The following is a 24235-nucleotide window of genomic DNA, read 5'->3' as shown; positions in this document are numbered from 1 at the left end:
GTTAGTTATTAAATGGAAGAGACAAAACTTCTTAATTTATCTAATCAGAAATGAAGGGGGGATACAAATAATGATAAAGAAAATAGAACATTTAATGAGAAGGCAGCCAAGACTGAGACGTGACTAAACCTGACTATTACTGTCACTTAGAGACAAGGGCCTGCTATGTGGCGCAGGCTGGAGGGCAGTCATGCAATCACGGCTCTGCAGCCTGGAACTCCCGTGCTCAAGTGATCCTCCCATCTCAGCCTCCTAAGTCGCTAGGGCTGGCGGCTCAGAGGCACGCACCACCTAATCTGGCTAATTTTTATATTTTTTATAGAGACAGGGTCTTGCTATGTTGCCCAGGCTAGTCTCAAACTCCTGGGTGTAGGTGATCCTTCCACCTCAGCCTCCCAAAGTGCTGGGATTACGTGAGGCACCATCCCCAGACAAATCTGATCATTTTATGAGTGACCAAAATGGACTCAAGTCGTGAAAAAGAAAAAAAAGGACCATATGCCACAGAATAAAATTTACACATCGTCAAAGAATGACAGCCTAGAAAATCAGAGTCCAAACGGCCACAGTCCAGTAGCTCACCCAGATCCACTTTCACAGCTATGCCAGGAACTGTGAAAAAGAAAATGGAGGAATGAATCATTTCCTTAAGAAATACCCAAAAAGTGACAGAAGCCGCATAACAGTAATAATCACGGAAGAAACTGACAAACTTTCCAGGTCCTACCTCTGAAACACATACATTTTCTTTAAAACCTCCAAGGAAAAAATTGGGCAGACCATGCTTTAACATGTGAGGACATAAAAGAGAAAATACTCCAAATTAATTTCACAAAGTCAGCAGAATCACACTAAAAAGATAACCAAAAAATGCAAAATAATTTTGATGAGAAAAATCTTCAGAAAAACATTGGCAAATATTCAGCACCATGAAAAATAAGGAGAAACTCCAAAACAACCTGAGTGGGAAGCACAGCTTTCACCCGTGGAGACGGTGGCCGGGAGCACATGGCAAGGCCGACCTCGCACGTGGAGCCTCAGAAAAGAGGGATCCCAGGCCTGAAAGGGTCCAGGACCCCAGGAGCCCTGCCCACACCCATGCTGCTGTGCACAGACACTGTGTTTTCACCGTGGGCAAGGCCTGGACAGATTTCACACACCACTGCAGGCACATCCGAACCACAGACTCCACAAGCACAGGTCACTTGCATAAATAAAAATTCACCGTGGGAACCAAAAATGGGGAATTTTTACAAACAAGGAGCTGAGAGCAGCAGCTTCCCCAGGCCATCCTCCAAGGTGAGGAAGCCCAGCTCTGCAGGCACCCACACAGGTGGGGTGGCAGTGCCACCTCTAACAGCAGACTGGCAGCTTGTCCGTGCTGTCACATCTCCAAGGCCTCCCTCTCTGTGCCTCCACTATCCTTCAGCCCCCACTGCAGCCTCTGAAGGGTCTTGGGTGATCCCCTTGGGCACCCCAAGGGGGGAGTGCAGCTGTGGGCAGAGGAGGGCCCAAGGGAAAGGACTTGGCCAGCAGCTGCCTTGAGACGCAGGTGTGGACTTACTCTGCAACCATCGCTCACGCCTCAGCTTCATTTTCTCCTTCTTGGGCAAAACAGTCTTGGCCTCTGCACCTGAGGACAGAGAGCACAGGCGTGAGCAAAACATGTCCAGGAGCACCCCCATGACCTGAGAATGGGCTGGGACGGGTTCAGACTGCGGAGCTGCCGCAGTCACAGCAACTGGTCTGGCCTGTGTCGGCCCCTCAGGCTCCAGGGCACCTGCAGCACGGCTCGGCCTGGACTTGGGAGGCTCTCTCAGCAGCGTCCCCCTATGGTGATGGCCTGGCCACTTACTCCTGGCCTGCCCTGGAAAGCCCAGGCAGGTGTCCCAAAGGGAGGCCTCTTAACGACTGTCAGGGCAGGCCACAGCAAAGCCACACAGGAACACATGACGGCTCAGAAGGGGGCCGCAAACAGGGCAGAAGCGCTTACGGAGGCGCCCCCAGGATCCTGCGTGGTCAAGCGAGGCCCAGTGACATACCTGCCCCCTGCCAGGCCCAATGACGTGCTCAGTGGACCAGAGGCTCCATGCCTGGACCCCACAAAGCAGCTAGAAAAACACTCGGCTAAAGCCACATCACCGGTGAGGGACAGATGACAAGGAGCCAAGATCAGGGCACTACTGCCCCAAGACCCGCCCCTTACACACAAGTGCTTCTGCCCAGTCCAGCCTGGACCCCAGAACAAGGACACTCTGCACAGAGGTGGCCAGCAGCTGCGGGGCACCTTCACCACCAGGGATCCCCGTCCCCGTCCTTGTACAGGGTCCCTGGCCCCATCCAGCCTCTGGGGGCCCCAAGAGCACTCAGCTCTCAGAAACGCTCCCCTGGAGCGGCAAGGAGCCCGGCTGATGCCCTTCTGCAAGCCCAGCATCTCCCTCTGTGGGGGAAGCTTCCAGAACAAACACCACTCCAGGCCTAACACCTCCCCCACCACAGCCCCAGGCCTTCTCAAGACCACTAGGTGCCCCTTTTCCCACCTGTCCTGTTGTGTCTGGGCAGGAGTTTGGAGGGGCCTTCTCTAGGACACGGCAGGAAAACAAGCCCCCTCAGCCACACATGGCCTGCCCCACCGAGGTGAGTCCTGAGAACTGGGACAGCTCCCCCTGACCTCTGTAAAGCCACAAACAGTGAGGAAAAAAGTCCCCATGGGGCTCTGGGGGATGGAGGCACAGCAAGGCAAGGGCTGGCACCCAGGGGCATGAGCTGAGTGCTGCATGGGACGCGTGTGAAAGACGACAAGCCCTCGGCGGGGGCACAGACAGAAAGACAGCAGCAGTGTCGGACGGCCTCCGCCAACACGGACAGGACAGCGCTGCCCCAGGACCAGGCCCTCACACGAGCAAGGCACCCTGGGATACTCGGGAGACCTCCGGCCAACCCTACTTAGCACCCACAAGGACAAAAGCAGTCAGAGTGCACACCGCCCAGACTGCACCCCACCCACTGCACACCACACACCACACACCCCAACACACACACTACACCCCACACACCGCACACCCCAACACACATACTACACACCACCCACTGCACACCACACACACCCCAACACACACACTACACACCACACACCCAACACACACACTACACCACACACCCCAACATACACACTACACACCACACACCACACACCCCAACACACATACTACACACCACCCACTGCACACTACACGCCACACCACACCAACACACACACTACACACAGCGCACACTCCAACACACATACTACACACAACCCACTGCACACCACACCACACACCCCAACACACACACTACACACCACACCGCACACCCCAACACACATACTACACACCACCCACTGCACACCACACACACTACACACCACACCACACCAACACACACACTACACACCACACTGCACACCCCAACACACATACTACACACCACCCACTGCACACCACACACACCACACACACTACACACCACACACCACACACACCAACACACACACCACACACCACACACCCCAACACACATACTACACACCACCCACTGCACACCACACCACATACCCCAACACACACACTACACACCACACCGCACACCCCAACACACATACTACACACCACCCACTGCACACGACACCCCACACCCCAACACACACACTACACACCACACACCGCACACCCCAACACACATACTACATACCACCCACTGCACACCACACACCACACACCCCAACACACACACTACACACCACACCACACACCCCAACACACATACTACACACCACCCACTGCACACCACACACCCCAACACACACACTACACACCACACACCGCACACCCAACACACATACTACACACCACACACTGCACACACCACACACACTACACACCCCACCCACATACACACTGCACACCCAACAAACATGCTGCACGTCTCCCACTGTACACCCCATCTACCACACACTACACACATCCACCACACACTACATGCTACCCACTACACACCCCACTCACCACACACCACACATACTGCACACCACAGTGGAATGGCACTGCCCACTGCCAGGGCCGGGCCTGAGTGGATGGCACCCCTGGCCTGTGTGGGCCTATGCAAACCCAACTGCCCTGCAAAGCCTTCCCTTAAACAAGGAAGGAGAGGTTTTGTATCAAACGGGATGGGGGTGGAAGGAGACCCTGAGGGGGAAGGGCAGGATGAAGAGTGGTGCCACAGAGGGTGTGCCCCCGCCGAGCAGCACTTGCCAGGGGCTGCACCGTGTTGCTTCATGGCCTACACGGCCTCATTCATGAGGTGATAAGGAAATTCTCCCAGGGTTTCAGCACCTGGGAAGCCCTTCTGAGGCTGGGGTTGCCACATGGGGCGACAGACACCCAATGTCAAACACAGGCTCTCAAGACAGCCTGCTCCCCCTGCGGAGGGGACTGGCCCTTGGGATCAGCTTCTTCAGCTGGACTCATAAGGGCCCGGCCCACGACTGCTCTCACACGTGGGGTGTGGCTCCATCAATGACCCAACATCAAATTCCTGAGGCCGAACGCTCTCCCGCCTGCCCCGGCCCTGCTCCCAGCTTCTTGGGTCACAATCCTCATCAGTGACGGCGTAGGGCTCCGCTGTGGCGTTTGTAGCCATCTCTTCCCGACTCACACGAGTTGTGATTCCCCCACCTGTCCCCGGGGAGTTCATCAACTTTTCTCGTGAACCGCCTCCGGATTTGTTTCTTCTGCCTTGGGTCTGCTTTGGAACTCCAGTCTCTCCTCACCCCTCCCGCACTCTCCCGCATTACTCAGCCTGTCCCCACCTTCCTGAAGGCCCATCTCTGCCTTTCTCACTTGGTGCCACGGACGGCCTCACGATGCCCTCCTCTCGCGCTCCTTCACTCCCGTCGAAGTTCTGGTCTGGGCAGTGCTTTCTTCTTGGTTCATTTCAGGCAGAGTCTGCATCTATTTTGAACTCCCCTCTGACCAGGAGCTACTAGACAGGCTCAGTGGGTCTCAGGTGCTCCGTGATCAGAGGGTAGTCTGTATCCTGAGGACACCGCTGGGGTCCAACGTGGCCCCATGATCTAAAACCTTATTTTCAGGGAATTGCATCTGAAATACGCTAGTGAGGATTACTGCATTAATTTTATCCCTTACTCCCTTTTGCTCAATCCAAAAAGGACTGAGGAGAGCATTCATACGTGCTGTCCTGCTGTCTGGGCGGTGGGCTCTGCTGTGTTCTCACAGCCCTTGGCTGTCCACTCAGACCCTGCCCTGCCACACGAAACGCTGCCTCCAGGCCACGTGTCACCCCCAGGAGGCCGAGCACCTCCAGCCCTGCCCACAGCACTATGTGGAGTGGGGCCTGGGGCTGCTGAGGGAGGATCCGCCTGACAGGTGAGGCCCCCTTCTCATCTGTGGGAGTTACAGGACTGCCACGAGGGAGGATCCGTCTGGCAGGTGCAGCCCCTGTAGTGAGGACCGGCCTGACAGGTGCAGTCCCCACCTCTCATCTGCGGGAGTTACAGGACTTCAATTCACGCAGAGGTGAGCTCGGCCTCACAGCCCATCCCAGGGATGCCCTCCTGGTGCTGTGGTTTTCTGTTCTGGTCCCTCTGGGCCTCTGCAGTCCAGGCTCTGTTTTGAGCTGGGTTTGCATCTGATGGCTCAGAACGTCTGTAGTCTATTCTTGGGTTACCGTGCGGCTACCATCTGATGAAACTCACTAACTTACATTTTGAACGTTTGTTCTGTGACCCACGCTGTTGTAAGCACCTCACCCCTTACGGCGTCAGGACTAAAAGAAGCTCACACGCTCCTCTGGTGCAATTCTCCAGCGCCTCCCCCTGCGTTTCCGCCACATTCAGATGCAGCAGCTCTGGCACACCAGGCCTCCCGCTCTGTCCTCTTCTCCGAGGACCACAACGACTGTGACCCCAAAGCCCTGGGTTCCTTCAGTTGTGGCTCATTTCCTCCAATCTCCTTGGATGCTTCTTGTGGTGACAGTTCTGCAACTTTCCATGTGACCTTCACATCTGCCATGAAGTCACCGCGCCCATCCCCCCTTCCTGGGGTCTCGTGTCTCAGCCGCCGTGAGTGCGCCTCAACAGGCCTGTCTTCTTCCACCCACGGGAAGCTGCTGCCCCACCTCCCGCCCGCAGGCACAGGTTCCGGGCCGCTCCTCAGCTGCCGTGTGCCGGCCACACCTGTCCTCGTCTGACCTCAAGGCATGTTACGTCCACCTCGCTGCCACTGCGTCTGATGAGAAGGTGAGCTCCGCAAGCACAGAGATTCTTGCCTGCTTTTTCACTGCGGCCTTCCTAAGTTTAGAACAGGGCTTGGCCCACGGCTCTGAACCACAGGCCTCCCTGCCAGCAGTGTGTGGAAAGGCAGGAGGCGGCCTGCTGCCCAAGTACGCCACGTCTGCCGGGGCAGTTCTGGCTCTCGGCGAAGAACCAGGGCACAGGCCTGGTGACACGCTGCCTGTGCATCCACCTGGCTGACCTGAAACTCCTGGATCCCCTCCTGCCAGCTCGCCGAAGACTCGCTCCTGTGGTGACAGCCATGCTGCCCTTGCTGCCACCTGGGCAAAAATGGTTCAGGGTCACTCCCCCAGGCAGTTCCAGTTCATTTCGGGGTCACTGCCCCAGGCTGTCTCGGTTCGGTTCGGGGTCACTGCCCCAGGCTGTCTCGGTTCGGTTCGGGGTCACTGCCCCAGGCTGTCTCGGTTCGGTTCGGGGTCACTCCCGCAGGCTGTCTCGGTTCGGTTCGGGGTCACTGCCCCAGGCTGTCTCGGTTCGGTTCGGGGTCACTCTCCCAGGCTGTCTCGGTTCGGTTCGGGGTCACTCCCCCAGGCTGTCTCGGTTCGGTTCGGGGTCACTGCCCCAGGCTGTCTCGGTTCGGTTCGGGGTCACTCCCCCAGGCTGTCTCGGTTCGGTTCGGGGTCACTGCCCCAGGCTGCCTCGGTTCGGTTCGGGGTCACTGCCCCAGGCTGTCTCGGTTCGGTTCGGGGTCACTCCTCCAGGCTGCCTCGGTTCGGTTCGGGGTCACTGCCCCAGGCTGTCTCGGTTCGGTTCGGGGTCACTCTCCCAGGCTGTCTCGGTTCGGTTCGGGGTCACTGCCCCAGGCTGTCTCGGTTCGGTTCGGGGTCACTCCCGCAGGCTGTCTCGGTTCGGTTCAGGGTCACTGCCCCAGGCTGTCTCGGTTCGGTTCGGGGTCACTCCCCCAGGCTGTCTCGGTTCGGTTCAGGTTCACTGCCCCAGGCTGTCTCGCCTGTCTTGTGGCTCCAAGCAAGGGTCACGGGATCCCAGCCTCTCACAAGGCTCCGACTTCCGGAACACACAGCATCCCCAGCCCGCTCCTTCCATGCTCAGCCTCATGTCCACGGCACCCGGTGCCCTTCTCCCCCGATTTTGGTTCAGGATCGCGCATGCTTTCCAGTTTCTCGCTTTTAATTCACCTTGAGGCACAGAAGCCCCCAGCCTCCCATTCTGGAAGGCATGGGGGCAGCAGTGGTCAGAGGGTGCTTTCCTCTGAGCTCACGGGTCAGCAGGCAGCCTCCAGCTCTGCTGGTGCTGTTGTCCCAGGCCCGGAACTTTCTACTGCACTTGCCACTGCAGGGCCCGGCCCATCGTGGGAGAGGCTGACTCAGCACGGCCTCACACCCGCCTGGGGCAGCAGCAGCAAATACTGCCCTGTCTGACGGCCCGGAAGGAAGGCACTGTGTCCAGAGCCAGAGCCTCCATCCACAGGGCAGGCCATCGCCACCTGGCCAAAGAGGGACCTGTGGCTGCAACTGAGACCCCAGCCCAAGTCACTGGCGACGTCACTGAGGGATCATTCAGGAAAGGCGGAATGTGCTGGACCACGGCACAATGGCCGACATGCTCAGAGCTGCAGGTTGAGGAACGCAGCTTCGCCTGCTCCGAACGGCTCCTTACAGCTTCCCGTCAGGGCTGCCAACTCCCCCCACTGGTGTGCCCCCCCAATGGAACCAGGCAAGAGGATGAAGGTCACTCCAGACGGTGAGGAAGGGCAGTGGGCAGTGCAAGGGCCCGAAATGCCACTCGCACTGGGAGGGGCCCCGGACACCCCCACCAGACAGGATCACCAACAGGAGCCCCTAAAGCCCTGAGGAGCCACCAGCTGAGTCTCCTCCTGTGACCCTACAACCTGGACACGCTCAGCCCCAGCTTACAGGCCCCCAGCTGTCTGGAATTTCTCTGCATTTGTATCCTGTGAAGCAGGGAGCAGGAGTCTCAGGTTAAATCCTGAGCAACAGGTGGTTTCGACACCCTTTCACTGAATCCACCCACGCGGCAAGAGAAGACCATTCCTCTTGGGTGCTGGCTGCTCTGGGAGCCGTCAGCCCACCCCACATGCCAGCCCACCCCACGTGCCAGCCTGGAGATGCATCCTGGCCTACAGCTGGGGTGCAGCACGGGGCAGGGCATGCCCCTGCCTTCTCCTCTGTCACAGGACACCCCCTGCCATGGAAATGCAGGTCTTGGGCATCCCCCGCCATGGCCCTCCTCACCTCCCCGCCGTGGCCCTCCTCACCTCCCCACCGTGGCCCTCCTCACCTCGTCCCCCGCCATGGCCTGTCTCACCTCCCCAGAACGACCTGCCTGCACCCCCAACTGTTACAGGCTGATTTGTGTCCCCAAGTTCACGTGTTCAATCCCTTAATCCCCAGAACCTCAGAATGTGACTGGATTCAGAGATAGGGTCTTTACTTGGCCCTGGCATCCTTCTAAGAAGAGATGAGGACACAGACACGCATGGAGGCATGGCCCTCCGGGGCCATGGGGAGGAGCAGTAGCTGTGGAGGGCACTCTGCTTCTTGCTGGTGAGTGCTCTGCGGGAGGAGCCTGGTAGCCCGCAGCTCTCATGGCCGACCCTGCCTGCCCGCCTGCCCTGCTGGCCACCTGCTCGCCTGCTCGCCTGCCCACCTGCCCTTTCAGCCCAGGGCCTCCCTGCAGAGCTCATGTGCTCCCCGCCCGGAGATGCTCAGGAACGTGGGCTCTGTTTTGGTCAGTTCACAATCCTCCAAGTTAGCCCCTTTCACAGGTGAGAAACCTGAGGCTCCGAGGGCACAGTGGCTTGCCCAGGTCGTGGGGCCATGCTGTGGGCAGGATGTGAAAGCGCCATGGCAGCTGGCCCACTGGATGCGACCACCCTTTCCGGCCGCAGAGCTCAGTGGCGGAGCAGCCTCTGGCGGGGCCCGGCCGGCACTTCCCCTGTCCCCCAGGACCACACGGCTGAAGGGATCCTGGAGACACAGGATTTGGAAGTTTATTCCCCAAAATAAACTGTAAACCAAGGTGTGGACACAGGTATAGCTTCTCAGAGTGCCAAGAAAATGCACAGCCCACACTGTGGAGCGTGGAGCCTCCCAGGCCCCTGAGGACCACCCTGCCCCCAACGAGCAGCCACACACTCCAGGGTGACGTCAGCTGGGCCTGCCCCACATTAACCCCAGCTGACTAACAGCTGGACAAAGACAGCCAGTCCGTGTGGGCAGAAATCACCGTGTGGACGCAAGCCAAACTGGAGGGCCCTGTAGAGGACTTGGCGGTGCCAGCTGACACGTGAGACAGCTCCGTGCCTTCCCTTCTCTGGGGACGGCCACAGTTCACACAGTGCCCAGACAGACTGGGGACAGCCAGAGGGGACGTCGTCGCCCTCGGCCACTGCGGAGCTTCCTGCCCCCTGGTGCAAAGTCGGGGCCCGGGACAGGGGACGAGGGCTGGACCCTGGGCGGCGGGAGTCCAGATGCAGGACGGAGGGGCTCTCTGCTGGCTACGGAGCCTCTCAGAGCCTCCACAGCATCAGCTGAGTGGGTGGGAAGCGCTGTGGGCTGAACAGCCATCCCTCCAAAACTCAGGTTGAAACTCAGTTCCCAATGTGTCATCACTGAAAGGTGGGACCTTTACGGGCTGCATGAGGATTCTGCCCATAGGAATGAATGAATTCATTCACAGATTCATGGATTAATGAGTGAAAGGACTAACATTTATCAGGGGAAGGGGACAGTGGCTTTATAAGAGGAGGAGGAGGAGAGACCCAGGTAGGCGCACTCAGCTCCCTCAACGCAGGACGCCCGGCGCGGGTTTGGGCCTCAGCAGAGCAGCCACCAGCCAGAAGGCTGGCACCAGATGCAACCCCCTGACTCTAGACTTCTCAGTCTCCAGAACCTAAGAGATTGTCAATTCCTTTTTAAAATAAATTATCCACTTTCAGGTATTCTCTTATCAGCAACAGAAAATAAACTAAGACAGACGGGACGGTGTGGCTTTCGGTGTGAAGTGAGTTTAGGACATAAATCCAGAGACTACTGTCACCTCTTAGAAAGTCTTGCAACCCCAGGGAAAGAGGCTGCCTCTCAGGGAGCCCCAAAAAGTAAACTCCACAGGTGCCCCTTGTGCTTGGTCCACGCAGAGCCCAGGCCCCTGCCCGGCAGGTGGAGAAAGGAGCCTCATTTGCTCAGGGGATGGGGTGGGGCAGGGCAAGCCTGCAGGGCTGTGCGGGTGGGGACAGGTGGAAAGGACACTCACTGGGTGCTGTGTCTCTGACTCCAGTTTCCTCTGAAACAGAGTGGACTCCCGGGCACGCCCATTTCCTCGGCCTTAACTGATTTCCTGAGACGGCTCTGCCTCAGACGCGTTCTCCCCAGAACACATCCATACAAGACGTGTCTCCCAATTTCTCTTTAATTAATGCAGACCTTCCTGGCTTGTCCAACAAACCCACCGTGTCTAAGGAAAAACAAAGCAGAAGCAGCTCTGCCTGGAGAAGGGCAGTCACTGTGCTCGGCATTACGGACTTCAGGTCCGGAGCTGGTGTGGAGCCTCCCAGGACTCCCGCAGGATTTAACCCCCTCCCATAGCTTCCCGATGCGCCCGGGCTGACCTACTTTCCGCCGCAGCATCCCCGACCTCTCGCTCCAAACACAAAGGGGAGGGGCTGACGCTGCAGCTTTCTATAGTCTTTCAAATTGTTTCAAAAGAAAAATGAATCTAAGACCGGTGGAAACTGACCCGAACAGTGACCTGTCTCGTGTCGGAATGAAGAAAACGAGGCCTGGGCGCAGGCCGGGTCGGGAACGCGGCACAGTGACCCTTCCCGGCTCTGGCCCCAGGGAGCTCCCCGGCCCCATTGCCATGACACCAGGAAAACAGGAACCAAACACGCCGCTCCTGCAGGAGGAGAGGGCTTGGAATGCTGAAGCCGGGGCAGAGGCTGCCTGGAACTGCTGGCGGCGGCCCCATGGCCCCCCGCTCCCGCCGCTTTCTGGGCCCAAGGCGCCCTCAGTGAAGCACCCTGGCACAGGTTCATGCCTGCTCCCACTTCCCGCCTCTGGATGGGCTGATGGGTTCACCGAGACAGAAGTGGTGTCGCAGGCTACAGAGAGTGCTCACCCTGCGTGCCCTGCTCCTCTCTCCCCCGCAGGCCCAGGGCAAAATAAAGACAGGGCAGGTAGGGGCACGCCACCCTGTGACGGGAACAGTGTGAAGTCAGCTTGAGCTCCTCCGGTTTCTAAACTGAAAAGGCACACAACCAAGACAGCCCACCACAGCTCTCCTGGGTGCTACAGAAGTGCAGGGAGCAGGAAATGCCCCATGGGTGCAGCAGAAATGCCAGCTTGGAGGAGGGCTGGGCTGGGAGTGCAGACACCAGGCCTCAAGCAAGGGTGTCTGGAGCCGCCACTGTCCTGGGCCTCACCCCAAACCCAGATCCCAGCAGTGCCAGCACTATAGTCCCAGTGGCTATGGGGAGGGGAAGGTCACCAACCATGTCTGATTAGTGACGAAGTGACGGCAGCAATGGCCACACCTGAGGCAGGCTGCCCCAGCCTGAGCTCACACGGGGCCTGAAGTCCAACTGGGGCACCAGGAATACCAAGCCCAAACTGATGGTAAAAACACAACCTCATACGCTCGGCCAGCTGGTTGAGCTGACGCTGCAAACTTAGAAGGGCGGAGGCGGTTGTGACCTCGGCATTCCACTTTGGGCACAGAGAGTCTTCTTGCCCCGTGCCCTGTGCCCTGTCCACTTTACCCCAGGCCACCTGCTGCACGGGTAGCTCAGACATCACCATTCCTTCTGGCCGCTCAGTCCACGGCTCAAAAGTGTCAGCGGGGACCAGTAAGTCCTCATTAAACTGAACGTCACAGAACCCCAGCCAGGGGCTGAGGCAAGGCTAGAGGAGGTACTCATTCCCTCGTTTCCCCCAAACTGAGACAGGAAATCCCTCATTTCCCTCCAAGCCAGAGCCCAGGCCTCCCTCCCCGTGGGGGAACGTGGCTGCCATCCACTCCTCCTCACACTTGCGGAACCCTCCGGGCCACCCACTGCTACTGGCAGTGAACAGGCTTAAAGGGTGAAAGAGGAGGCCTCGGGGCATAGGCGGCTCCCGATCTCCGGCCTGGGGCCACCCGGTGGTCCCCAGGGTGCTCTCGGCTGCCACAGCGCCTGGACCTGAGCTGGACTGCAAGGTGCAGGGCAGATGGATGATGGATATGAAGACGAGGAGGATGAGGAGAAGCCGTGCCCTTGCCTGAGTCTTCAGGAGCCCAGGATGCAGCTGCCACAGAGCCGGCCTGCATAGAGGCGCCAAGCTCACAAGCACCGTGTGGGGACCTCCCTGGGAGGCACACTGAGGACTCCAGGGCTGTTCAAGGAACAGCAAACCCTTGACCCTGAAAGACCCCACCTCGGCCCTGCCCTCAGGAGTGACTAGAAACCAGCCCTGAGCTGACTGGTCACAGAGCACTGGGCGTGGCTTTGGTCTCTAGAGCGCCGGCTGGCCAGGCAGAAACCTGCAGCTTGGGCTGAATGGCTCCGCACAAAGAGAGGGACGGGCGCACACTTAGGTACAGGCTGCCTGAAAACCCGTGACAGGAAAAGTGGAGGTGAGATGCTGCTGCCCGGGAGCCAGGGCACGCGCTCCACAGCTGCAATTCCGGAGATGTGGGCAAGCCAACCGCCCCGCCAGAGCCACAGCCTTCTCCGCTGCCACCGTGCTGCCAGTGCTCTCTGCTCTGACAAAGGGGCTCCAGGGAGAGATGCGGCCAACCAGGCTCAGTGGAGGCCGCCACCCGTGGCAGGCACACAGCACTCCCGTACGCAGGTGGTTCACCGGGTCCTCAGCCCTCACCAGTCAGGTCAGCAGACACAGAACTGGGCTCACCAGAGATCGGCTTCGGGGTGACACGGTTCCAAGGACACGTGCTGATGGAACCTAAGGAAAGGTGGCATGAGCCCGGCTTTTCCGTGCAAGGCACCCACGAGCTGCGCTTCTCCGTCCACGGAGAGCTGCGTGCGGCTCGGCCACAGGACACAAGATGCGATGCTGACACGTGCTGCTCCGTCTCAGGCACGAGCCACGGGAGACGCAGCGGACTACAGAGCTGCTCAGATGCCACCCACGTCACCCGGGTCATTAGATAAGGCAGCATGTGCCGGCAGCACCCCACGGCGCTGAGGTTCTCTTCACCCCACCTGGGTGAATGCAAGCTGAAATGCACCGCAGGACAGGCCATTTGGGGAAAAATGAAGTGGGAAGCATCCGTCTCACTCTGTACACAAAAATAAAGTCCTGATGGATTAAATATGATAAAAGGCACTACAGAAGCACGGCAGAGAACACAGAAGGTCCACAAAATACACAGAATCTGCTACAGAGAAACTTTAAGCCTCCGCAGAGAAAAAAAATAACGCGAACAAATTCAAAAGAACTACCAACAAGGGGGAGCCATCTGCAGTTAACAAAAGAGATTGCTTCCTTCCTACACAGCTTTTCCAAACCAATAAAAAGCAGAAAAGAAAAACAGGAAAAGGCACACACAGGCAGCTCACAGCGACGAAGGCTGCAGGGAGCCTTGCAGATGAAGAGCTGCACATTTTGCAAACCAGGCACTGCCGTCCGGGGTCCGCCTCGGCAGATGCCCCACCCGCATGCTCCACAGGCACAGGCTAGGGACGGAGGCAGACACGGTGCTGCTCCCGGCAGAGTCTGCAGAAGGCAGCCTGGCAAAGCCTGTGAAGCACTGGACGTTCATCAGGTTGGATCAGCAACTCCGCTGCCGTGGTTCGATCTACAACTGTCTTTACTCACATTCACAAGGACCGCCCAAGAGGGCGCTCCCTACAGAGTTAGGTACGTCGGACAACAAAACTTCAGCAGCCGTGGAGAGCGGCAGTGACACGAGACTGCCCCAGAACGCAGCCCAGGGAAGCGGCAAGGGCAGACGCACGCTCACTTGTGAAAAAGCAGAGGGGGCCGTGCCTGTGGTCAGGAGGCCGAAGTGGGAGGACTGCCTGAGCCCAGGAGGTCGAAGCTGAAGTGAGCCCAGATTGCACCACTGCACTCCAGCCTGGGTGACAGAGCAAGACACTGACTCACCAAAGAAAAAAAAGGAGAGGAGCAGAGAGAACAAGACATCTGCGGCGGGGAGGCTGTCGCTCAACGTTAGTTTGCACTGAGTTACAATGTCTTTCCTGTGCCACTTTGCACAATGTCATCAAAAGGCCGTTCCACAGGAATAAGCCAGAGAAGGCACAGCTTTCCCCGGGAGCATCGGTGGGCGAGCGTCCGAGGGGTGCAGGCGCCCAGCGCTGGAACAGCTGGAGGAAGAGGCAGGAGCACAGGGCCGGGGAGCTGGGCGCTGGGAGGGCCGGGTTCCCTCCTCTCTCTCTCTGCTTTACAAGTTTTCCTCCTTCTCTATACTACACATTTGTCATCAGGTGTCCATTTTAAAGAAAAACTCAAAGACATTTTTAAAAATTGGTGACAAATTGTTCTGGTCAAAGACAGCATCCTGGAACAAAACTGACCTATGACTAACAAGCCCCACCAGCACACTTTCTAAAACCCATGCCACCACGGTTCATTGCTAAAAATGCCTGTCGGTGAAAACCCTCTTTCCATCATGAATTCTTAGATGCCCCAAACAGTTCTGTATGTCAAAAGGACGGACTTAAAGCCTGGGCAACACGGCGAAACCCCGTCTCTACAAAACATACAAAAATTAGCCGGGTGTGGAGAAACTCTGGAGGCTGAGGCAGGGGAATCACTTGAGCCCGGAGGCTACAGTGAGCTGAGATCGGCTACTGCACTCCAGCCTGGGAAACAGAATGAGACCGTGTCTCAAAACAAACAAAAAAGGACAGACTTCCAACTCTGACGACTGATGTCGAATACGAAGACGCTGGTCTGGCTGAGGCTGTGGCAGTGTCGTCCCGCAGATGTCCACCCCTGCCCTCCCCACCCCATGGCCCAGCAGGGGAAGAGCAGCGGCCAGGGAGGACAGCAGCAAAGGATTGGGCCCCGCACGCCCAGCCCCAGGCGCAGGCCCCTCTGCCGCACTCCCTCTGGACAGGGGGGAGAGCCCAGCCCACTGACTGTCCTGGCAGCCCCCAGCCCTCCACCCAGACAGGAGTAACTCCCACCTGCCCCTCTCGGCCCTCCCCTCCTGTCACTGCTGACCAGCCCATCTCCATGGCCTTCAGCCCAATCTCAGGAGGGACAGGGACCTTCCAGAGAACAAGGAGCACCACAGATCACAGGGATAGGTGGTCCCTGTGCCCACCTCTGCTGTTCTGAGGAACGGCAAATAGCTCACCTCAGCACCCTTCTCCCACGACCTGAGGGCGGGCATTCAAAACCTGCCGATGGCCAGAGTTCTCAAAGTGCCACATCAGACAGACCCCACCCTCCAGGCAACACCATCCGCCCCAGGCAGGGGCTCAACACTGCCCCCGGGAGAAGGCAGCCCAGGAGCACCGGAGTCAGCCTGTGCACAGCACCCACAGAACGCTCGGGCCCCTCTGCTCCTCTCAGCAACCCACTGACCCGAAGATGCAGAGTCCCACGGGGTGTGGCCTTGCAAGCAAGTATCATGGAGCTGATACAGATCAGAAATGTGGGCTCCAAACCCCACAGGAGTCCCTCCAGACACAGCAGCAGGCTCCACGGCCGCCTCAATGTCAGCTCACCCCACAGGGGACCTCCAGAGCCCCCACCGGGGCAGGGCTGACGGCGGACACTGCAGGTGTTCCAAGAGCAGCGTGGCTTCTTGCTGTCCTGTGAGCTCCCAGCCAGTCACAAGGCGACAGAAACACGTAACAGGCCTAAGAATGGAGAAGCAAGAGACAGATCCCCCACTGTCCCCACACACAGCACGGTTGGGTATGCAGGAAATGCCAAAGGAGTGACAGCTATTGGGACTGAGGGCTTCAGCAAGGCCTTGGGGTGCGGCCAAGGTTTGCAGTGAGGAGGCACCGGCGGCGCCACAGGGAAGAGCAGTCACAGTCAAGAGCGCTTGGGGGTGGCACTTGCTACCCAGGGACAATGAGGCACAGAGCACAGCGGTCACGCTACTGAGCAGAGGAACCCAGGCTGCGGGCCAGAGGCACTCAGCCTCCTGTAGCCTCACCCAGCCTGTGTCCTCGGGATCTACCCAAACCACCCCGTCCCACTTGGAAAGGAGTGAGCCCCAGAGGACTGCTTCAGTCCTAAGTCTACACAGGACAGACTCCAGAGGTGTGGACGCAGGGCCCCACTGCGGGGGATGGTGCCCAGGAGCGGCTGTGCAGCTCACCTGCAGGCGTCCTGCTCTGGGAGGCACCGCCGGCGCATCTCCTGGTGGGTTCGCTGCTTCGGGGGCCCCATCTAGGGAATCTTACAGGACAGCCTCCACAACCTGCCTACAACTCGGACCCGCCCATCAGAAAACCACAGTGCCCAGGACTCGGCTGCCCACGGGTCCTGCCCACAGGCCCTACCCACAGCTGCATAGGGTCTCTCAACGTGACGGCCGGCCACACGCCCTCAGGGGGAAGGGACAGGCCTGTCGCAGGGAGGGCACTCGCTGCACCTCCCGTTAGGAGCGGGGTCCGAGGGTGAACCAGGAGAGCCCACTGCACAGGCTCGGCTTGGGCCTTGCCAGGCGGGGTTTGGAAAACACACCAGGTGTGGTGCCCTGGAAGAGGCTGCCAGAGGCAAGGCCCTGGGGACCTCCTAGGCTAGGCTCAGGCCTGCAAGTCAGAATGACTGCCACGCCCCGAATACAGCAGCACCCGGGGTCCCAGCAGCTCCCTGCTCGCCCCTAAGTTTCCATTTGAAGCCGCTCTGCTGCCCTCCCACCCCAGCTGTCAATGAGCGTGCAGACAGCCTCAGCAGGACGCCACAGCCAGGCCCCACCAACAGTACATGCCGAGAACCTTAAATAGCTCCAGCCACCAGCGCCAGGTTTAGAAATAGCAACCCACATGCTCAGACACCACCCTGCCATCTCCCAGGCAGGAGGGCACCCGGAGCACATGACACAGACACCCACGCAGCAGCCCCCCAGACAAGGGAGGGCCCCACAGGGCCACATGACCCCACTGTCCAGCCGGCCAGAAGACCTCTGCTGGCCACAGCATCTCCCGTGAGAGAGTGGTCCTGAAGCAGCTGGGTTCAGACCTGCAGGGGAGGAGGGCCCTGGGGCCAACCTTCTGGCGATGGAGGGCAGCCCCTGGGAACCTCCAGGCCAGGCCCAAGGTGATCAGGCCACAGGCTCTGATGTGAAAGTTCCAGAAACTACTTAAACATCACCCCTGACAGCAGACAGCTCTGATGAGGAGTCACTCCCTATGTGGCCAGGGAAGCTGCCGATCACCGTCTGGAAAATGGAAGATGGCAGTGGGCGAGCAGGGGTGCGAGCGGCGCAAGCCCAAGACGGTGGCTCAGGGACCTCGGCTAGTCGGTGAGATCCAGACCTGCACCGCCCACAGCAACCACACACGGCCACCAAAGTCCACTTGGACCAAGAGCAGCAAGAGCCGCTGAAGGCCCTGCTAGCTAAGGCAAGGCCCTTTCCCGAGACGCCTGCCCGGTAAGCAATCGCACCTGCAGCAGGCCTGGGTGAGAACACGTGACGGCAAGACGGTGCCACACGGAGCGCTTGGGCGGCTCTGGGGGCAGGGCCCGGCTTTTCTCTCCCAACGTTGCATATTTGTCCCTTCTGAGATGTGTGCAAACGCACTGCTTTTTCAATTAGGAAATGTTATTTTCTTCAAAAGCAATTTTAGGTAAAGGTGGATCCCTAAATTTCACATCTCAGCCACAGGCATGATGGTGAGTGGGGCAGAGTGGGGGAGAAGGGCAGAGTAGGGTAGAGGGATAGAGTGGGGTAGGGGGCAGAGTAGATGAGGGAGACAGAGTGGGTGACGGGGCAGAGTAGATGAGGGAGACAGAGTGGGTGAGGGGGCAGAGGGGTGAGGGGGCAGAGTGGGTGAGGGGGCAGAGTGGGTGAGGGGGCAGAGTGGGTGAGGGGGCAGAGTGGGTGAGGGGGCAGAGTGGGTGAGGGGGCAGAGTGGGTGAGGGGGCAGAGTGGGTGACGGGGCAGAGTGGGTGAGGGGGCAGAGTGGACGAAGACAATGCCATTCACCCTGTGCATTGAGGACTCAGCCCCTGGATCCAGATGGTAGAGCTGGGACTTGAACAGGACGGGTGAGGGGCCACATCCGCAGCCTGTCCCTCTGCTTCCTCCATGGCCACACGTGACTACTCTCCCTGCCTGTCTCCCTGCACGACGCGTCGAGGTGCTGGCCCCTCGGATGGCTGTGGGCTTCAGCGCCACCAGCAGATGGGAACCTCCTCTGCGACCCGGATGGCACCAGCTGCGGTCTCATCTCAAGCTGGGTGAACAGGAGCCAGGCCACAGGACACAGGCACAGGAGACACTGGCCGGGCCCAGAGGAATCTTCTCCTGTGTGTTCTGCTGCTGCTGTGTGTTTAAACCACTTTTAAGGCCTTTAAATCCAACCATTAATCTGATGAAGGCTTAGCCTGCTGCGCCATGTCCACGACACGTATGCCCAGTCACTGCCACGTGCTCCAGGATGGGGACCAGGTCAGGTCACCATGATCCTCAGGCACAGGTGCCGTGCACACCTGTGCGGGACAGTCTCGGTGCTCAAAGTTCTACAAGGATAAACTCACAGCAGTTCTACAGCAGCCCCTCTCGGAAAGCCCGAGGACGCCGGCAGGGAGGTGAAGGAGGACAGAACCCCAGACGCCCTGGCTGGCTCCTGACTCCCTCTAAGACAGGCGGAAACAGCAACATGTCTAGTCCAAGGCAAACATCTCAGCATGGCACGATGTGACTAGGGGACCGTGGGCCTGAGAAACGCCACTAACAGGGCCACGCTCCGGCGGGACTGGCACCGGCCACGCCTCTGACCCCTGGACTAGTGTCTCGATGACACATGGCTCACAGGGATGCCTGGCTTAAGCAACAAGTCACTGGGCTCCCAACACAGCAGTCGGCACGGCCGCACCCTCCGCAGGAGCACAGGTAAGAAGGCGCCCCGCTCCAGCCACCGCACCGCGCAGCCGAGGCAGGGGACACACACGGAGATGCTGCCAGCCGAGCCCATCTGACCCCAAGCCTCACTGCCACGGAGCAGTCTCCACATAACCTCCCCATCCGCCTGTTCTGATTTAAATTTGGGAGTAGAGATAAGTAACATGTATGGTCTGCACAGTTTCTGTCATATCCCTGACTTGACAACTGTAGAAAAAGAGATAATGGAAAACAGCAGAAAATGAACCCATTCTGTTTTCAGAGACAGGCAGCTGGGACTCAAGCCCAAAGGCACAGGCTGGGTGGGCAAAGCTCATTTCCTGCTCTTTCCCAGTTATCTTAAATGAAATCCCAGAAGACAACCCTGCAACCCCAGAGTCTGAGGGACTCGAAGACCACCCTGTAACCCCGGAGTCTGAGGGACTCGAAGACCACCCTGTAACCCCAGAGTCTAAGGGACTCGAAGACCACCCTGCAACCCCAGAGTCTGAGGGACTCGAAGACGACCCTGTAACCCCAGAGTCTGAGGGACTCGAAGACGACCCTGCAACCCCAGAGTCTGAGGGACTCGAAGACCACCCTGTAACCCCGGAGTCTGAGGGACTCGAAGACGACCCTGCAACCCCAGAGTCTGAGGGACTCGAAGACAACCCTGCAGCCCCAGAGTCTGAGGGACTCGAAGACGACCCTGTAACCCCAGAGTCTAAGAGACTCTACTGTGTGATGAGGAGCTGAGACTTCCCAAGTCCCTGTTCTGCAAAGCAGGAGGGAAACTGCATCTCTAACTCGACTGTGCCACGCCTGCGCTGACCTGAAAAGGACACAGCTCTGCTGCCCTCTGCTGGACAGATCACCAGTGCAGAGGGATGGCCTGGCGCCCTCCACCGGAGGTGCCTGGGGGTGAAGTGAGGTCTAAGCAGGTACAATCACCTGGGCAGCGCTGTGTTGATCAGGAGAGCCAGCCCTGCCCAAGGGCTGGGTGCAAGAGCTCTGGGTGTCCCTGCACCACAGCCTGGTGGCCTCGTCACCCAGTCTGACATGCCTGCAGACATGTTCCACTGACGGCAGCAGCAGGCCACCTACAGCGGGGAGGCGCAGAGGGCAGTAGGAGCAGCTGTGGGAGGAGCAGTGGCGGCGGTGGGTGCCCTGCGCCCGGCATCCGATAGTGGGCCTCTGCGGCTTCAGACGCTGCCCCACGGCAAGCTCTGGCCTGCTGCTGCTGCTACAGGGAAGGTTCTGGGGAGTAGGTGGGGCTGGGACCTCGCTTTGGGGACCAGGACAGCAGTGTGGTTGCTGCACTCACCCAGCTGAGGGTGCCGGGTTCCTGGGCCTCTCAGGGAGGCTATGGTGCAGGGCCACTGGGCAGCATCCCTAGAGTCCCTAGGGTCCACCCCACATTGGTGACAGCCGGGCCTGACACTTCTGATGGCCAGGCCCAGGGCCCACAGCCCATGATCCACTCCCAGAAGCAACCCCGTGGGCAGGACCACAAGCCATGTGAGGGGAGCCTGGGAAGCCCCTGAGCGCCAGGGCTGCATGCTCCACAGAACCAGCAGGAGTAGGAGCAGGCAGCCCAACCCAGGGCTGGAGATCCCGGCCTCTCTGCACTCTCGGGAGGCCTGGGAAGGCCCCCCATCTCACCCTTGCAGACTGGGAGATGCCTGCCCCCGCTGCCTGGGTTCTCCCCCTTCCAACGCCCTCTCCAATCACTCGGGCCCTGCCGCCTTGGCCCCCTCTGGACCTTGGGCACCAACAAGCTCTGGGAGGAAGCCAAGGCAGGGGCTGAGGATGGCTTGGCACTGGCCTGCAAGTGGCCGGACCCCATGTTTGCTCTCACACACCCTTCACCTGACTCCAGTCTCCCTTGGAGGCATGGGATCAAGGCCAGTGGCGTGAGCTGAGCGCAGCCTGCCAGGCCAAGTGGGGGAAATAAGCCCAGCAGCCCAAGCAAAGGTGCCACCGGCCACAGGTATCTGGCCAGAAAAGCAACACCCCAAAGTCCTGTAACACCACCGGCGCCTCTCATGACCCCCACACCCCCAAGCCGGCCATGGTGCTGTGAGCTCCCTCTCCAGGAATGGTGACTGGCCTCCCTCCGTCCTCTGCTCCAGGGCCCCCAGCCCCACATGGCTCTGAGTGCACACCAGGCCTTGTCCCACTCTGCCTGTGTCTCTGGGCTTGAGTCCCAAGTGCCTGTCTGAAACAGGTGGGCTCATTTTCTGCCATTTTCCGGTATGAAGGAACACAGAACTAGAAATCCATTCTAAATGTGCTCCACGACCAGCTCCCCTGGACCACCTGATGCCAAGGATTAGCGCCGTGCCCAAAGCTGGAGGATGCAGCCACCACTGGGCACCCGGCCGGCTGCCAGGCACTGGTGTCATACAGGCTCACTATGCCAGCTACAGCTGGCTGCACAGCACGCACAGCAGGTGGCACTGAGTAGGGGGAGATGGGTGCTCACCGTGGCTCTGCCACAGGGCCCTTGCCACCCCCAGAGCAGGCACAGAGGAGCTCTAGCCCCCTGACATGGGGTCCACGGGTGGCCGCAAAGCCTCTGCATGCACAGCCTGGCCTGCAGGCAAAGCTAAGCCCTACTGGGGAGGTGCAGGGGTCTCAGAGGGCTGGGGCGGGGAGGGAACTCTGAGCCAGCCTCAGCCCTGACCCATGCCCTCCTTTTCCCATGGGGTGCAGGGGGTCTCAGAAAGCTGGGGCGAGGAGGTGACTTTAGGTCAGCCTCAGCCCTGCACCCATGCCCTCCTCCTCCCGTGGGGTGCAGAGGGGTCTCAGAGAGCTGGGGTGGGTAGGGGACTGAGCCAGCCTCAGCCCTGCACCCATGGCCTCTTCCCAAGGCAGGAGGCGAAGCCACAGCCAGCAGGCTGCAGAGCTCAGTGGGTCCCTCCCAGGATGCAGGGCCCACCTGTCATGGCAAGGTAGGCCCCAGGGTACAGGAACAGAACTGGGGGTAGATGTGGCTTCTGGGCCAGCTGGGATCCCAAGGGCTTGAAAGAAACATAGGAAAGATACCATCAACTTGTTAGTCACAGGGACAAACAAGCGCCACCACTTCCCAGGGCCAGAGAGGGAGAGGAGGGATGCAGATGGGCACACGGGTGTCCACCGCGTGATGAGCCGCAGCCTGGACCCCTCCCCTGAGCCACTCGGCTCCTTGGCCAGAGACACAGCACGCGGTGCTATTTCTGACTCAGCCCAGGACAAGGATGAGGCGTGTGGGAAGGTGGTGTCGCACTAATCTAGGCAGACAGGCACCCACGGGTCGCCACCTCAACTCCACAGCCACGCGGGTCACTGAGAGGTGGAGGTCAAGTCACAGGATGCAGTACCTGTACCACATGGGCCTGCCCTGGGCCTAGGCCCCAGCACAAGCCGGGAGGAGTGGGGGTGGGGACCTAGGGCACCAGCCAATCAGGAGCTGCGGTGACCACACCAAAAAAAACCAAACCTGTTCCTGGAGAGAGAGAGGCATAAGTGAGGAGAGGCCAAGATACAAAGGACCCACTGAGGCACCTGGACACCTCGGAGGCCCCAAGAAAAGGGGCTGGGGCCCCCAGACCAGGGCAAGCCTCTCCACCTGTGGAGTTGCTCCTCTGAGGGTCTGCAGGCCCCACCCATGGAGCCAAGCACCCCTGCCACGCTGACGCTTCACAACCCACAGCGGGGGAAGTGGAGGCTTGTTCCTCTGTCTGAGCCCTCCGTGAGGTCCAACAGTACCCTTCATCCAGTCTGGGGCTCTTCAGTGCAGAGAAGCCACAGCAGACGGTGGAAGAAATGTGCACGGGAACCCTGGGCTGAGAGCCACAGCCGGAGACAGCTGCTGGAGGCCTCGCTCCAGGAGGGCTGTGATGGGGGCCTGGGTGACAAGCTCAGAACGCCCCCCCCCCCACAGGACAGCCACCTGGAAGGCGCCTCAGGGACAACCTCCAAGGGACCATTTCAGAGGACCTTTTCCTGAATCCCCCGGGGGCACCAAGGCAGAAATCACAGTCACAGGCAGGGAACAAGGCCACTGGCTCCTGGCCAGAGCCACTAAGTGTAACCTCAGGCCAAGGCTCCTCCCCCGCACCCAAAACCCTCACCCTGCTCCGCGCTCAAATCATTTCCATCCTTGTGCCCCTCGTGGTGGGCTATGGGAAACACCGCAAAAAAAAGCAGGGAGTGCCAGAACGGGCCACGCTAACATCCAGCGTACCCGAGCTCGGGGCTGGGGAGCCCAGAATGGCCACGCTAACGTCCAGCGTACCTGAGCTCAGGGCTGGGGAGCCCAGAACGGCCACGTAACGGCCAGCATACCCGAGCTCAGGGCTGGGGAGCCCAGAAAGGCCACGTAACGTCCAGCGTACCCGAGCTCAGGGCTGGGAAGCCCAGAACGGCCACGCTAACATCCAGCGTACCCGAGCTCAGGGCTGGGGAGCCCAGAAAGGCCACGCTAACGTCCAGCGTACCCGAGCTCAGGGCTGGGGAGCCCAGAACGGCCACGCTAACATCCAGCGTACCCGAGCTCAGGGCTGGGGAGCCCAGAAAGGCCACGCTAACGTCCAGCGTACCCGAGCTCAGGGCTGGGGAGCCCAGAACGGCCATGTAACGTCCAGTGTACCCAAGCTCAGGGCTGGGGAGCCCAGAACGGCCACGTAACGTCCAGCGTACCCGAGCTCAGGGCTGGGGAGCCCAGAACGGCCACGCTAACATCCAGCGTACCCGAGCTCAGGGCTGGGGAGCCCAGAACGGCCACGCTAACGTCCAGCGTACCCGAGCTCAGGGCTGGGGAGCCCAGAAAGGCCACGCTAACGTCCAGCGTACCCGAGCTCAGGGCTGGGGAGCCCAGAACGGCCA

General features: G+C 59.6%; 1 protein-coding gene across 5 annotated transcripts in view; it reads right to left on the bottom strand.

The window, feature by feature from the left end:
* Nucleotides 1–24235, bottom strand: part of SLX9 (SLX9 ribosome biogenesis factor) — a 47096-nt gene that overhangs the window by 16772 nt on the left and 6089 nt on the right. For 4 of the 5 annotated variants that reach the window (XM_012444351.3, XM_021669455.2, XM_064380232.1 and 1 more), the window contains exon 3: nt 1565–1633. In XM_012444351.3, coding sequence (XP_012299774.1) covers nt 1565–1633 — 69 coding nt within the window. Of the gene's footprint in view, nt 1–1564; nt 1634–15885; nt 16210–24235 lie in introns of those variants that run through there. The other variant, XM_064380233.1, reaches the window with a different exon arrangement.

Source organism: Aotus nancymaae, unplaced genomic scaffold (assembly GCF_030222135.1).
Source record: "Aotus nancymaae isolate 86718 unplaced genomic scaffold, 86718_ANA_hifiasm-v0.15.2.pri h1tg000022l_1, whole genome shotgun sequence".
NCBI classification, from domain to species: Eukaryota; Metazoa; Chordata; class Mammalia; order Primates; family Aotidae; genus Aotus; species Aotus nancymaae.
The sequence above is the reverse complement of the archived record's forward strand: the minus strand, read 5'-3'. Positions and strand labels throughout refer to the sequence as shown.